Source organism: Spodoptera frugiperda, chromosome 7, assembly GCF_023101765.2.
Source record: "Spodoptera frugiperda isolate SF20-4 chromosome 7, AGI-APGP_CSIRO_Sfru_2.0, whole genome shotgun sequence".
Lineage (NCBI taxonomy): Eukaryota > Metazoa > Arthropoda > Insecta > Lepidoptera > Noctuidae > Spodoptera > Spodoptera frugiperda.
This window is the reverse complement of record NC_064218.1, coordinates 9,426,117-9,439,967: the sequence shown is the minus strand read 5'-3', so window position 1 is coordinate 9,439,967 and position 13,851 is coordinate 9,426,117. Positions and strand designations below refer to the sequence as shown.

The window sequence follows — 13,851 nt, the reverse complement described above, 5'->3', positions numbered from 1 at the left end:
GCTTTATTAAGTAGGTACGATATGACGAAGTCAATTACCCTAAGTAGTTGGAAGGAGATACTTAGTTGAATTATATTATTTCTTATTCTTATTATATTTTAATACAAATCCTGAATTTATTTAACTAATATATTTCGATTTTTCTCTCTTACACTACGATTACAATGCACAATGCAGAAATATGTATGTATTGTTTTTCCGTAATTGTAGTTATAAGTTTGCTTAATACATAGAACATAATATTGCCAAACATGTAACTATTATGATAATAATGACTAGGCGACTTCATGTGCTTCCTTTTGATGTGAGGGTCCCGTGTCAACGAGTTCGAATAAATATTTGCACGACATAGAGGGCGTTGGCATCGCTTTATGCTACCCGTCACGTATTGGTTGAGGGACAAATATTTGAAGCACAAAAGTACTTAATTGCACCATCAAATTGCATAGGTTGGTGCGAAGTTAGTAAGTAATAACTACCGCGAAATATAATGCATTTGTTTCTTTTTTCTATAATTCGCTTAATCATAATATACTTTTTGTAAATACCATAGATGGTGTGCGATTGTAAGTTTGATTACACAAATATTTAATGACATTGAAATTAATACAAGTCTTGAAACGTTGCATTGCAGCCGAATGCCCTTGTAGTCATTGTTTTTTCCAATTCGAATGATCAAAAGATAGTAAAATTGACAGTCTGTTTCATATTGTAATTTCAGATACACACATTCTCTCACTACTTTTGTGTTATGTGTATGAATGAAGTTAATATTCACATCGTTTATAATATAGTTTCTACTGTACAAGCTTTTAACAAATGAATATTAAATCGTCTTGATAGTGATTATAAACCGTCATCTCTAATTCGTGACAAGTAAGGACATACCTAGTACCTACTTTGGAGGGGGGGGGGGAGGAGGGTCCTTGTTTAATACGTTTATTATGTGTGACACGTTTAGTCATTCTGCTTTTGGCACATTCTTATAATAAATCTTTGGTAACTTTATTTTTTATGGGATAAGCTCGTTAACGAGCAGACTGATTAACTATGGACACCCGAAACACCTGACGCGTTAAAAGTGCGTTTTGGTGGTAACCAGGTCCTCCGGTAACCTCACTCATACGAATAAACACAATGCAAGCGTTGTTTCACGGCATGGTATCACTCCAGTCGAGCCGGCCCATTCGTAGCGAAACATGGCTCTCCCACACTTAAATTATATAAAGGATTTATTTGTTGGAACACAAATATCGTAAACATGATTGTTGTTCTTTCCTGAAAATTTATTTGTGTTTGACAAAACACGTGTAAAGGTAGGTGTGTATATATATATGCAATATTTCCGTCATAATATGTAGACAGTTAAAGCTTCGAGGCTGGAAGTACCTGAAATTGATTTATAACATAACTCAATCTTGTGTGATTTATCGTAAGTGACCCGGTTGTGGCCACTTTAAGAATTTTGTCGACTTTGAGGCTTTCTTAACTTATAGTTTTTGTTATCACGAACATATTTCTTGTAAAAAGTCATTTAACATGTATTAATCTTGCCTAAGAAAACCCTTTTTTTAAAGAACGTCCAATAGAAAAATAACTGTATAAAAAAGAAAAAAAAGGGAGTTTGTGCCATTTTTGGCCAGATTCGTGCCATTTCTGGCCACGGTCGTGTGCCAGTTCTGGCCATCAAAAAATACAATAAAAGTAATCAAAATTTATTAATTAAATTTGACATTTAAGAAACAATGGTTTTCATTTAGTCTGGAAAATATGAAATATTATTACTTCACTTGAATTTAACTTACAAATAAAGAGATCAACATTTATATGACGTTGGTAAAAGCTGCAAAGTAAACTGACCTCCCTTTGTGTGAAGGCAATTTATTGCATCTCTGAAAATGAAAAATATGTATTTGTTGATATGTAAAGCCAAGGAAAAATAATAAATAAATTACGATAAATGACTAGAAGTGGGGCGTTTATGTACAAAAGTTTTGGCCAGCCGAGTGGCCAAAGATGGAGAAATTCATAATTTTGTCTCCATTAGTGGCCACCCTCTAATAATCCCACTTCAGAAACATATGGCGACAAAATAACTATAGTTCCACTTAGACAATATATTATTCATGTAGTATTAACATAAACATCCAAACAATAAGCAAAGATTAAAAAAATAAAAACCAAATCCTCACCCGCTCGCCTTAGCCTTTTTGTTAAGATCTTAACAATTTCACCCTCAACTAAAAAGAATGACTTGTTGCATCGAAGTGAAGTTTGACACATCAAAGCTGCCAACGGTATCAGTGTCTCCAATATTCAATATTTTAAATACTGTACATCACAGAGTAATTTATTTGTCCATGCCTTAGTTATAAATATTTGAAGGCCCAAGTGGCCACAAAGGGGTCGGTGGCCACAACCGGGTCACTTGCCCTATTTAATATCCTGTTTGAATTAATACATAGATTTTGGATTTTCTATTTCCAAATACTTACTCTCTAGTATATTTAGCATGAATGTTTGTTGTTGGATAATATAATTTATGTCTTTTATCATGAAGATACTTATAAAACAGCTGGCGTTAAGGTTCTAATTTCTTTTTTATTAGTTAATGCGTTTATCATTTCTATTTCACTATACATAAAGCTCAGCCTCACAGCACAGAGTATCAGGTAGTATGTAGGTATGAGGGCAGGCAGTAATGCGGTGCGCGGTGCGTGTGAGCATAGGGGGACGCGGATTGATAGCGATCCGACTAGGGATTGCAATCCGGTATCATTTTCAATCCGGCCGGATTTTACCGGATTGATGCTAATCCGGCCGGATCCGTCCGGATCCGGCCGGATTTTAAATTTACTTAGAACCTAGTATTTGGTGGTTTTTAGTTTTGATAATAATGTATAAAAAGAAAATAAAATACCTTTTTTTATATTTTTTGGTATTAATTGTAATTTTTTTGTACTGTTTGTATTAAATCAAATTTAAAATTATGAAACTATTTTTAATAATAAAGTAATCAGTCTGACTCTCACTTATTGCTGTACCTATTTATGTAAGTATCTGAAAGTACTTAAGTAATAATAATACTATTAAACTCTTATTAATAATCTACACAGTTATATAACAAAACAGTCTTTTAAATTTGTACTTATAAAATCAACAACTTCAGTTCATAATACTAAGAAACAAAACAAGAAGCATTTATTTTTTGCAATGCAAAATTCAAATGAAAATTATTTCTGTGCCTGAAAAAACGATCTAAGAAAACAAATAGTGTTTATTGTACTCTCCTAGTCTGCTTCTGATGGCACTACAAATATAACCTGTGGCAGAAAAGTCCATTTCTGCCTCAACACTAGTTGGCCTAATCGCCATCAAGTAACTGTAGATCAGCAAAATGTGTTTTCCTTTTACTCCTTCTACTTCATACGCAGTCATTTCTTTTTTAAGTATTTTCTCTCGGCAATAATGACATGGAATCAGAATCGGAATTGGAATCTATATTTTCGTCTGCTGTTTCTGTCACATTTTCATCGCGTTCGCGTATATTTTGCTTTACCGGATCCGCCACCGGATCCGGCGCCGACTCACCGGATCCGGTAGGTCCAAAAACACGCCGGATCCGCCGGATTACCGGATCCGCCGGACCGGATTGCAATCCCTAGATCCGACTAAATAAAGATTTCCGCGACGACATCCGCGGGGGGTCCCGTCGACGGCAGTCCCACGTGCGCTCGCACATCGCAACGCGAAAATTCCCGTGCTGTGATTGGACGAACGTTTTGTTATATGAAATATTATGATTTTAATTTAAAATATATTCAAGAGTTTCATAAAGGTGTGCTTTTTAAGTTGATAGCACAAAGCTTAAAAAATAAACCCAATGATATTTTGCCCGTTTCAAACTCGTACCCAGGACCTTTTGCTCGGTAAGCAGTAAGCACTCTTGCGAATATAAGCTCAGGATATAAATATATATCTCATCTAGATTTATTATTATCATCTTCTTGCTCTCTACTGTATAGTTATTTTCGATAATACTACAAAATAAAGTGCATACTTAAGTGTGTAACTTTTTAAGTGTGGGAGAGTCATGCTTCGACACGAATGGGCCAGCTCGACCGGAGTGATACCACGGCCTCACAGAATACGAGGTGAAACATTGCTTGCATTGTGTTTCGGATCAATAGATTTCATAAATGTGTAGATTAAGATCACGTTTAAACAAACAGACAAACGTCCAATTTTACAATGTGGCTATATGATCAGCTAGGTGGACTGGCGTTATCAATAAAGTAACTTGCAGTGGTAGGATGCGGAGATCTGGATATCAAGTTCAGTGGCACACTATATTACTCAACTTACATGCATTGTAAATGCGAAAGTTTGGAAGTATGTTTACGACTCATGCACGTTAAAAGTACTAAACTCATCTGGATGGAAGGCACAGAGATCGATTATAGTCTGGAATAACACATAAGCTAAGGAAACGTGGGTTTTTTTTGAGGGGGCTAAATCATCCAATGACTTTTCCCGCCCTGAGCGAGGCGAGAGGGAGTGTCAGACTCTTACTGACTAAAAACCACTCCGTTCCTACTCCTGCTTGTCGAGCCGGAGCCCCGGTAAACCCGCTAGGTAGTCCGCAGCTCCAAATCAGGCATCAGCCCTACTGGGCCCCATCTGTGGTGTTCTGATGGCTCTTTGAGGAGCGCGCAAAAACTTTTTATCCCTGAAAAGTGAGAACATATACTACTATTAAGCTATACAACTACTATTTATTCAGTAGTGGATAAAAAACAAGCTGTTTATGATGATGATGAGGTGAAGATCAGATTAGTCTAGTCCATAGTCATGTCCGTCAATATATTTGATGTTATTAGTCCACGTGGCCTGAGACAACAATAGTCCGCCTCGGTCTGCCAAGAGCTACTACTAATATTAACCGAGGAACGCGGGGCGGTCACACTCGGGTGCCCATCTCTACTACTCGCGAGGAAATGTCCTAGTTGTTGTTGCATTGACCTACATTATACTTATAGTATAGGTACCTACTTTGATTCGGATTGAGAAAATGGTTCAATGACGCGTTTGCAAATAATTTACTTATTATGTTTCTTAGATTATTTTTCCTGATTAATTAGCTATAATATTTTTTAAATTACTTTCCTAAGAAATGTGATATTATAGTTAAATTACACAAAATTATTATTCCACATAAATATGTGGTATTCCATGTGCATAGTTGTATTCTGCAAAAAACTGCGAGTACAAGACATAATCTGTAAAAGAATAAACCAATTCTATTGAGTAAAAAATATTGATTGTGTCCAGTGTAGTCACAATTTCTGCAGATAGTAATATGTAGTATCTACACTACAATGATTAAATTGAGAACAACTGAACAAGCGTATTATAATAAAACAAATATCCGTCAAAAACTATGCACGTGTTGTCCCTACTCGACCCGATTTCGTCGGCAGTGATACGCATTGTCTCGTCATTTTATCAGCGCGCGATTATTATGATTTATGACCAATCTCCTCCAGGACATTCCCAGGAACCAGATAGACCAATCAAGGCTTAGATTGAACACTAATTAGTGTTTTGAGATCAGATACATGATTAAGTTCTGTCTACGAGTTCTAGAAAATATATTACTTTGTTACACTACAGAACGGGTATACCACAATTTTGGATTAAAGACATGTAAAAAAAATTAGTTCTTATTTAGATGATTTGAATAGTAATTGTTTATACTGCACACAGGAATAACGTTACTCTTCCTAATGTGTTTAAGAGCAACTAGCAAGTCCATTAAAAACTCACATAACACTAATCTCTTGTCCACAGAAACATCAACCACAATGCCGCTCCAAATCCGAAGAAACCGTTGCTCCTCATTCGTGAGGGAGAACCTCCTGACGCTGCTGACTGTCATCGGCGTGGTGGCAGGAACCATCCTGGGATGTTGTCTCCGAGCCTCAGGGCAGGAGTGGTCCCGGCGTGACGTCATGTACTTCCAGTACCCTGGAGAACTGTTCTTGAGGATGCTCAAGTCCCTCATAGTTCCTCTACTGGTCTCCAGTATCGTGTCAGCCATTGGATCTCTCGATTTAAGCTTATCCGGCAAGTGAGTCATTTTCTTTGTATATATTTTGAAGTTTGAAAATCCATCTTGGACCTAGGACCCTTGAGTTGTTTGGTGTCCATATTCTGTACAGCTAGGCTAATCTGTAATTATCAAACCGAAAGATTCTCGCCCGTCAGTGGTTGAGATTATTCTCACAACCAATGTCATGGCGGACCTCTATCGAGCTTACTTCAAAAGTTTCGAATTGACAATATTTTTCGTCTCTTTCAAATCTAACTTCCATGTAAAAGTTTTGTATATCAATGAACTCCTGCTCTCTTCCAGGGTCGGTCTCCGCGCTATCATATACTACATGACCACGACGATATGTGCCGTGATGCTGGGCATCGCCCTGGTCACCACCATCAAGCCGGGCAAGGCATCCCAGGACTACACCCAGCCGAACGCCACCAAGATCGTGGTGAAAGACACACTTACTTCCGATACACTGCTGGATTTAATCAGGTTAGTCGAACTAGGGATATTCTGGAATGTTTATAAATCTTTTTTAATTGACATTATTTATGTAAGAGGTGGTACCATGTATATGAGCGTGACTTATGTGAATATTTAAGTATTAAATAATATAATTATTACTAGCAATCTACCCTAGCTTCCCATGGGTACAATGGTGATATATAATGCATGTTTTATACATATAAACCTTCTTCTTGAATCACTCTATCTATTAAAAAAACCGCACCAAAATCCGTTGCGTAGTTTAAAAGATTTAAGCATACAAAGGGACAGAGAAAGCGACTTTGTTTTATAAGTAGTGATGATTATGGTATGGTCAAAAAGATTTATCTTTTTATTATCCTGCCATTGGTTTAAAGACGATACTTCTTTGTTTTTCCTTTTACCAACTCGTGTATAAATTGAGCCAATCAAATCAATAGTCTGAGTAGCATATTCAAAACTAATTATAATAAGTACATTACACGTGGAAATTGAGAACATCTTGAGACATGTTTTTTCTTCATTGGAATTATTCTAAGAATACTGGTAGCCATCTAAAGTTGCCATAGAGAATCAATACTCGTGGGTTGCAAGGCTATTCGCGAATATTTTCCTCGTATTCGGGGAAAAGGGAAATATAATATGAAAGTTATACTCAGTATAAAAGCAGAAATGCAAACGTAAATCCTGCTTAGCCTCCTTTTGAGGGAATACTTTTTTGATACAAAACGGCGATGACGATGGATTATCCGAAGCAATTTTGTAGCGATCTTTTCTTGTAATAAAACCCGGACGCGACATTTTGTTAATTGTTTTCTTTTTATTGTTATTTTCTATCAGATTTTGTCTTACATATTTTTTTGTTCTAATATGAGACTGCACGATTGGCGCGGGTTCGTTTCCCGCACGGAGGAGCTCTTTGTTTGATCCACAAATTGTTTTTTCGGATCAAGGTGTCATGTGTATGTGAACTTGTATGTTTGTAAACGCACCCACGACACAGGAGAAAATCCGAGTGTGGGGCAACGTTTTAAAAACAATGATAAAAAAGTAGTATCTTTTTTTACCAACAACCTCACTTCTTACTCAATTTTTGCTAAACAAAATCGCGTAAACAACAGTTCTAGAGCATTCTACTATGTTAACTATCCAGTATCATACAGTATCGTAACATATGACGCAGGATCATTGGCTTAATGCTCTTAATAGGTGTCACATCACTAGTAATTTCGCCATCCGCCCGACCCGGCCGAATTAGCTCGGCAAATGATATGCATGATTTAAATGTTACATGTTTTCGAGGTAACCGTGTTAATTACGGCGTCAAATTTAAACCCGATGCGGGGAAAGGTCAGAGTGTATGAAATATCATGCAAAATAGGGCAGGGTTTGCAATAATTTGATTTGTTTCGTGTGATGACATGAAATAGGGAGTTCTAAAATCAGTTAGACACAGTGAGTGAAATGTCTGTGATGTAGGTAACTGTGACCCTAAAGATCTCCTAGTGTGGGGTTATGGTAAATGTCTCCTGACTCTGGCAGAAGAAGGAGGTTTAAGGATAGGATAAGAGTATCTCTTTACTAATCATGATACTGACTGCAGAGTAAAAGCTAGCTAGGCTAAAGTTAACTAAATTTCTGTTTTAGTTCATATAAAAATACTCGTGAACGTATCCCTCGAAGGAATAACAAATAATTACAATTTTCAGCAGTAGAACGAAGTGGTAATTAATTACTTCCGTATTGAATACATCATAATGACGAAAAATAAGCTATATTACATGCCATGATTACATAAAAGTATTGAAATTTCAACCAATTTATGTCACAAATGTCAATAATGAAAGTCGCAACCAGGTTAATATTAATAAATGATTATATATTTTGACTGCATACTGGGAGAATATATTATGTGTAACTAATTGATTCTCGCTGGAACATTGCTTCATATGCAGCCACAAATGATTGTTTCAGGCCTGGTAATACGAGCCATTCTTTGTTATTTACGACCTAGGACAACATCTCAGTATCTAACAATACTTTAATAAAAAATCATAAAACATCTGATCGATAAAATGCTATAAAAATCCAGTGCGAACTCGATGTGAGTGTAGCACGGCGTATATACGCGTCCTGCACAGATCAGAGGTCACGCAGTTGTCGCTATCGGCCGTAATTGCTCGTCACCTGATTTATGGCGTTATTGCTCACTCCGAGCCACTTGCTATATGTTGTTTTTTAACACCTAACTGTGTGTTTTTATAATAACTATTGTGAGATATATTAAATTAACATAAAAATATACCGTAAATACACATAGGTTCACTTACATGGGACTTACAACATATACATTATATACATTTTACAGTGGCTTTATATTCCATAATATGCACCTCTGCCCACGCCTTCAGAGATTAAATGCGTAAACGTAAATACGCGTCGCATAGGCTGCGCGACGTCGCAGCATTAGCTCACTTTGTTCATGAGGTAGAGTCCCTCTGTGGCTCGAAACTAGTAGACCTGTTCTCAATATATTTACGTGAGTAAACCTTTATTTTAAGGTACAGTAACAGTGTGCTGGTAAAGATAATTGTTAGATACTTAATTTTGTTATTGTTTACTACTTAAATAACCCGGTTTATGATAGATAATTATCTATCATAAACCGGATCAAAGGCATAATGACATGTTTTTAAATCCAAATAAAACAGACAATAACCAATTAATAAAAAAATTAAGTATGACTTTAAATCTTTTGGCAGTTGCCAAAAGATCTTATTAGGGTAAGCTGACTGTTTTAAAATCACTCCTCCTCGACTACATTTCCAAAGTTTATAATTATTAACAGATTATTTTATTAACTATCTATATTACAGAGCTTTATACAACATTTAAATTAGGCTCTGTATGACGGATCGAAATACAACTAGAAATGCGACAATGTAGATTAAATCAAGGATAATACTCCATAATATCGTTCCACCTAATTCACGAAAAAGTAATCGCGTGCGTGTGTACGGCATGCGAGGTCTATCCGTGAAACATGGCGGTGTAATTGTCAATTGCAGGCCGGTGAGAGGAGCGAGGTGCGTGAGGTTCACGCTCCTTGTTCCTCCCGCTCATTTACTGTGCCCTATATGCATGTTAGTAGGGTTGGCTACTAGGAGCCGTGACCGATAAAATATGTATAAAAAGGAAGAAAAAATATTAAATTACTTGACTCTTCTCTGTATCATTTAAAAGATAAATTGTTAAGATTATCTATCTATAGCTAAACTTATACTTCTAGAATGTTTTGAAATGGCACAACATCTATAGCGTATTTCTATATAAAAACATGTCTTAATTGAACCCGTTTCCACCATTGCAAAGCTTTGTGTACCAATGAATATGATTGCTGAAAGCCTAACGCATCCACAGGAATGTAGCATAGCACATTTCTGGTGGAAAAGTATCCTAAGGATCTCTATCTCCTTAAACAAAAGCAGAATTCCAAACTACACTATTTACGCAGAATGGTACGTACATAAGTATACAATCGAAAATGTCGTACCTGAGCTTAATTAGTTAATAGCTTCAGTCCCTAAAGAGAATAGTTAACAAAAGGTATGTAGTTAGGCACCTCCCACGAGACGACAAACCTTTGGCAAGCATCATTTATTATGTACAAATAAATACTTTAAGTTGAGTAAGATAAAGCTCTGTTTGCAATGTTGGACATTATGTAGTTTGGATTAAGTTATAACGCGAAACAAATAGTATAATGTATTGTTATCTTAGTTTTCAAAGTTAATCAATTAGTACAATTAGAATAATAAATGATAGAAGTTTGCCCACTACTTGATGAAACGAAATGAGTTTTATTTTTGTGTAAAATACTCACTAACTCAATAGGTCTAACTCACCCTCTATTATTGGGGACTTATAACACAAATAGTGCATTTGGGTGTACATTCTATAGCGGCATTACGCGCCGTAATGTACATCTCTGCCTACCCTTTGGGGATAAAACGCGTGACATTTTTTTTATGAAACACGCCGGCAATCGAGCTGACGTGTCACCTGATGGTAAGTAATCCCCACCGCCCATAGACACTTTAAACACCAGAGGCGTTACAAGTGCGTTGCCGGCTTTTTGGGAGTTAGGAATTTAAGGGTTGTTGTTCGGGAATCGGGGATTGGGAAGATTGGGAAGGGGGGAATTAGGCCTCTGGTAACCTCATTCACACAAAGAAGCACAACGCAAGCGTTATTTCACGTCGGTTTTCTTTGAGGCCGTGGTATCACTCCGGTCGAGCCGGCCCATTCGGGCCGAAGCATGGCTCTCCCACACTTAACATTTCAATAAACTAACTAGATGAGGCCTAAGTTTTAAGAACTATATTAGCGACTATACATATTATATAGCTACTCGAAAAGCTCTGTTGCTCTCAGTACTGTCTGAACCAATTTGTATACGTGAAGATTTCGAGCAGTAGACAGCCCTAGTAATAGTATCAATGAAATAAGACAATAGTGTTCACACGACTGATGCTCGGATGCGTGGTGACAGGACATCAGGTGTAGTTACGTCACTACAATCAGATTACGGAGAATACTAGACAAACTGACGGATTGGGAAACTCTATTACGTGCTAGTAATTGGACAATACGTGGAATATGTCCTAGAATATACATATCAGTCAGAATACGTAGATACATTGGTGAACAAAGACAATTAGGTCAGGAAAGAAAGAAGATGTCTGCTTCTCGGTGACAACATATCAAATGTTGAATATTGTTATCAAATTGCTTTATAATATACTGGATTTTCTTCGGTTTTTCGAAAATTTCTCAGTAGTAGCACGGTGTCTGGAATTGTGTCCAGTATATGGCAATAGGCTCACCCCCTAACATGGGACTTATAATTTCTTTAATTACAAATGGTGAAAAGTGGGTGTACTCGTACATTGTATAGCAGCATTACGTGTCGTAATGAGCACCTCTGCCTACCCCTTCGGGGATAAAAGGCGTGACGTTGTCTTTTTTGTGTTCAAATCATTTTGTGTTGTGTTCATCTGCGTATCGATATTTTACTAATATCTCGTAATCATATCTCTATAATAAAAGTAAAATATTAGACTTAAACAATTGCCCCCATTCCTCTCATTGTTAACATTCTTCCACTGTTCAGCCCTCAGGGCGCGCTGATAAAAGAATTTCGGTGTCTTTTCACTCCCAGCGGTTAATGTACCTACCTACTGAAATCTGATTCAATTTGTTCCAAATCCTATTAGTCTGCGTAATATTTCGATGGAACCATTTTCTTTACATAATATTTTGTTACATTTTCAATTTTTATGTAGAAAATATACTTCTTTTTCCGCTTTTACATGAGAGTATTATTTCCCTGTTGTGAACGAGTAGGTATATTGGAACAGGGGTAGTGGAATGTCGGATTAATTTGTTCTGACGTATCTCTTTTATTTCCAAATGGTGATGGTGGGTGGGTAGGAATCAGAGTAACTGTTTTAATACCTTATTACTTTTTTAGAAATCACTGTACTGTACTGTAATTATGATATTCCATATTCTCATATTATGACACGAGGCTTTATGATATCGTAGACATTTTAGAAATTGTAATACACTATTGTGTAATACGCTATTGTGTAATATGCTATTGTGTAATACGCTATTGTGAATTACATTTCGGACTTCACTCTATCCGGGGGTCCAAGATCTCATGTCGTGCCGGCTACTAAACTAATTATCCTAAAGTAGCATCATAATTCGGCATAGGAAAGAACCACTGCTATTATAAGACAAAAATAAGTCTTAATATGGGGAGACACGCACGTCGTGAGTAAGTGGGTTAATCGTCATTCATAGATGTTCTCTGGCGGAGGGCCAGAGCCTAGTACAGATACCCAGCACATCAAGCTCACCGAATCCGTCAAAATAGAATTTCAACCTTAACCTTTTACTATAAAGTAGAAAATCCGTTAAAGACCTTTGTTAGTCACGGGTACTGTGATGTGCTGGTGGATGTACCATTTATGCACTTTTGCAATCTGAGTTGTTATTGTGAGTTCAAGGTCATTTAACTACACGTGTGCGATCTGTCATATTCAGAGCTGTTTTGTGAATAGAATTTGTCATCGAGTTCTTCATTGAAAAGGTTATTTTGTTCGTGGTTACATCACAGTTGTGTAGTTCCTATGTATTGTGTTGGATGTTTGTTACTGATTGGTCTTGTACTCTAAATACATTGTTGAGATTGCGATTTTTTAGGAGTTGATATAGTCACGCCTGTAATAGTTTTTTACATATGTATAGGTCGTTTATGTTGCAAAATACTGTCCTGAATGTATTAGTTATGAATATTCTTTTGTTTGTTACAGAAACGTGTTCCCTGAGAACCTTGCGCAGGCGACGATCGCGACCTACCGCACGAGGCTCGTTTACGACAAGAACGATACTAATAGTCGACTTGGTAAAGATATTGCAAAATTTCTATCAATGTAAAACCTTACTGCCGTACTCAAAGTCATTTGATGGTTACTTAACTCAGTTCTTAGTAAATTTTTTCGATACAAAATCGTTACTAAGGAATTGTTTAAATAATCATTAAATGTCTCTGAGTACGGCAATAAGTATAGTAGTGGTATAGTTCATTTTGGAACGCGGATAAGAAAATGAAGAAAGTAACTGGGAATTTAAGGTTTCAGTACAATTAAACGATGAGACAGATTTGTTGCAAAAACATTTGTAAATGCCTTTAAACATTATGCCCTATTAACTTAACTAACAAAAAGTTTCAGAATTATTTTCGGCTTTAAGAGCCAATCAAGTCAATCTGTAGATATAAATAAACAGGGACCTGTTGTCTCCAGTCTATTAGGGGTAATCAAATACGATTTAAAAAGTAAACTAAATCAGTAGGAGCACTTTATGACCGCGTGTCCAGACAATTTGTGAAGACTAACAGGACAATGAGGTTTATTGCAAAATGATGATGAATTACTCTTCTAATTGTGGACAAAAGATTCAAAGACCTTATGAATAGAACAGTTGGCTTCAAGTCTATAGAACTTGTGTGGCTTATATCTTGTTCCTACTGGGTCTAGAGTATCTTTATCTTTAAGATAAGTCTACTTTAAAGTCATCCATCTCTACTTAAGCTACATACGTCTATTAGTTTTCTAAAATGTATCCATTATTTAGTAATTAATCTTGTTATTAGTTCAATAGAACAGAGCCGGGGATCTCAACCTTTTTCT

The 13,851-nt window shown here is 36.5% G+C and overlaps 1 protein-coding gene across 1 annotated transcript in view; it reads left to right on the top strand.

Moving 5' to 3' along the window:
* The window catches only part of LOC118265812 (excitatory amino acid transporter 3), a 28,819-nt gene that overhangs the window by 8,640 nt on the left and 6,328 nt on the right, over positions 1-13,851 (top strand). Inside the window, exons 2-4 of the mRNA XM_035579024.2 lie at positions 5,851-6,130; positions 6,416-6,595; positions 12,973-13,064. Coding sequence (XP_035434917.1) covers positions 5,865-6,130; positions 6,416-6,595; positions 12,973-13,064 — 538 coding nt within the window. The 5' untranslated portion in view covers positions 5,851-5,864. The remainder of the gene's footprint in view (positions 1-5,850; positions 6,131-6,415; positions 6,596-12,972; positions 13,065-13,851) is intronic.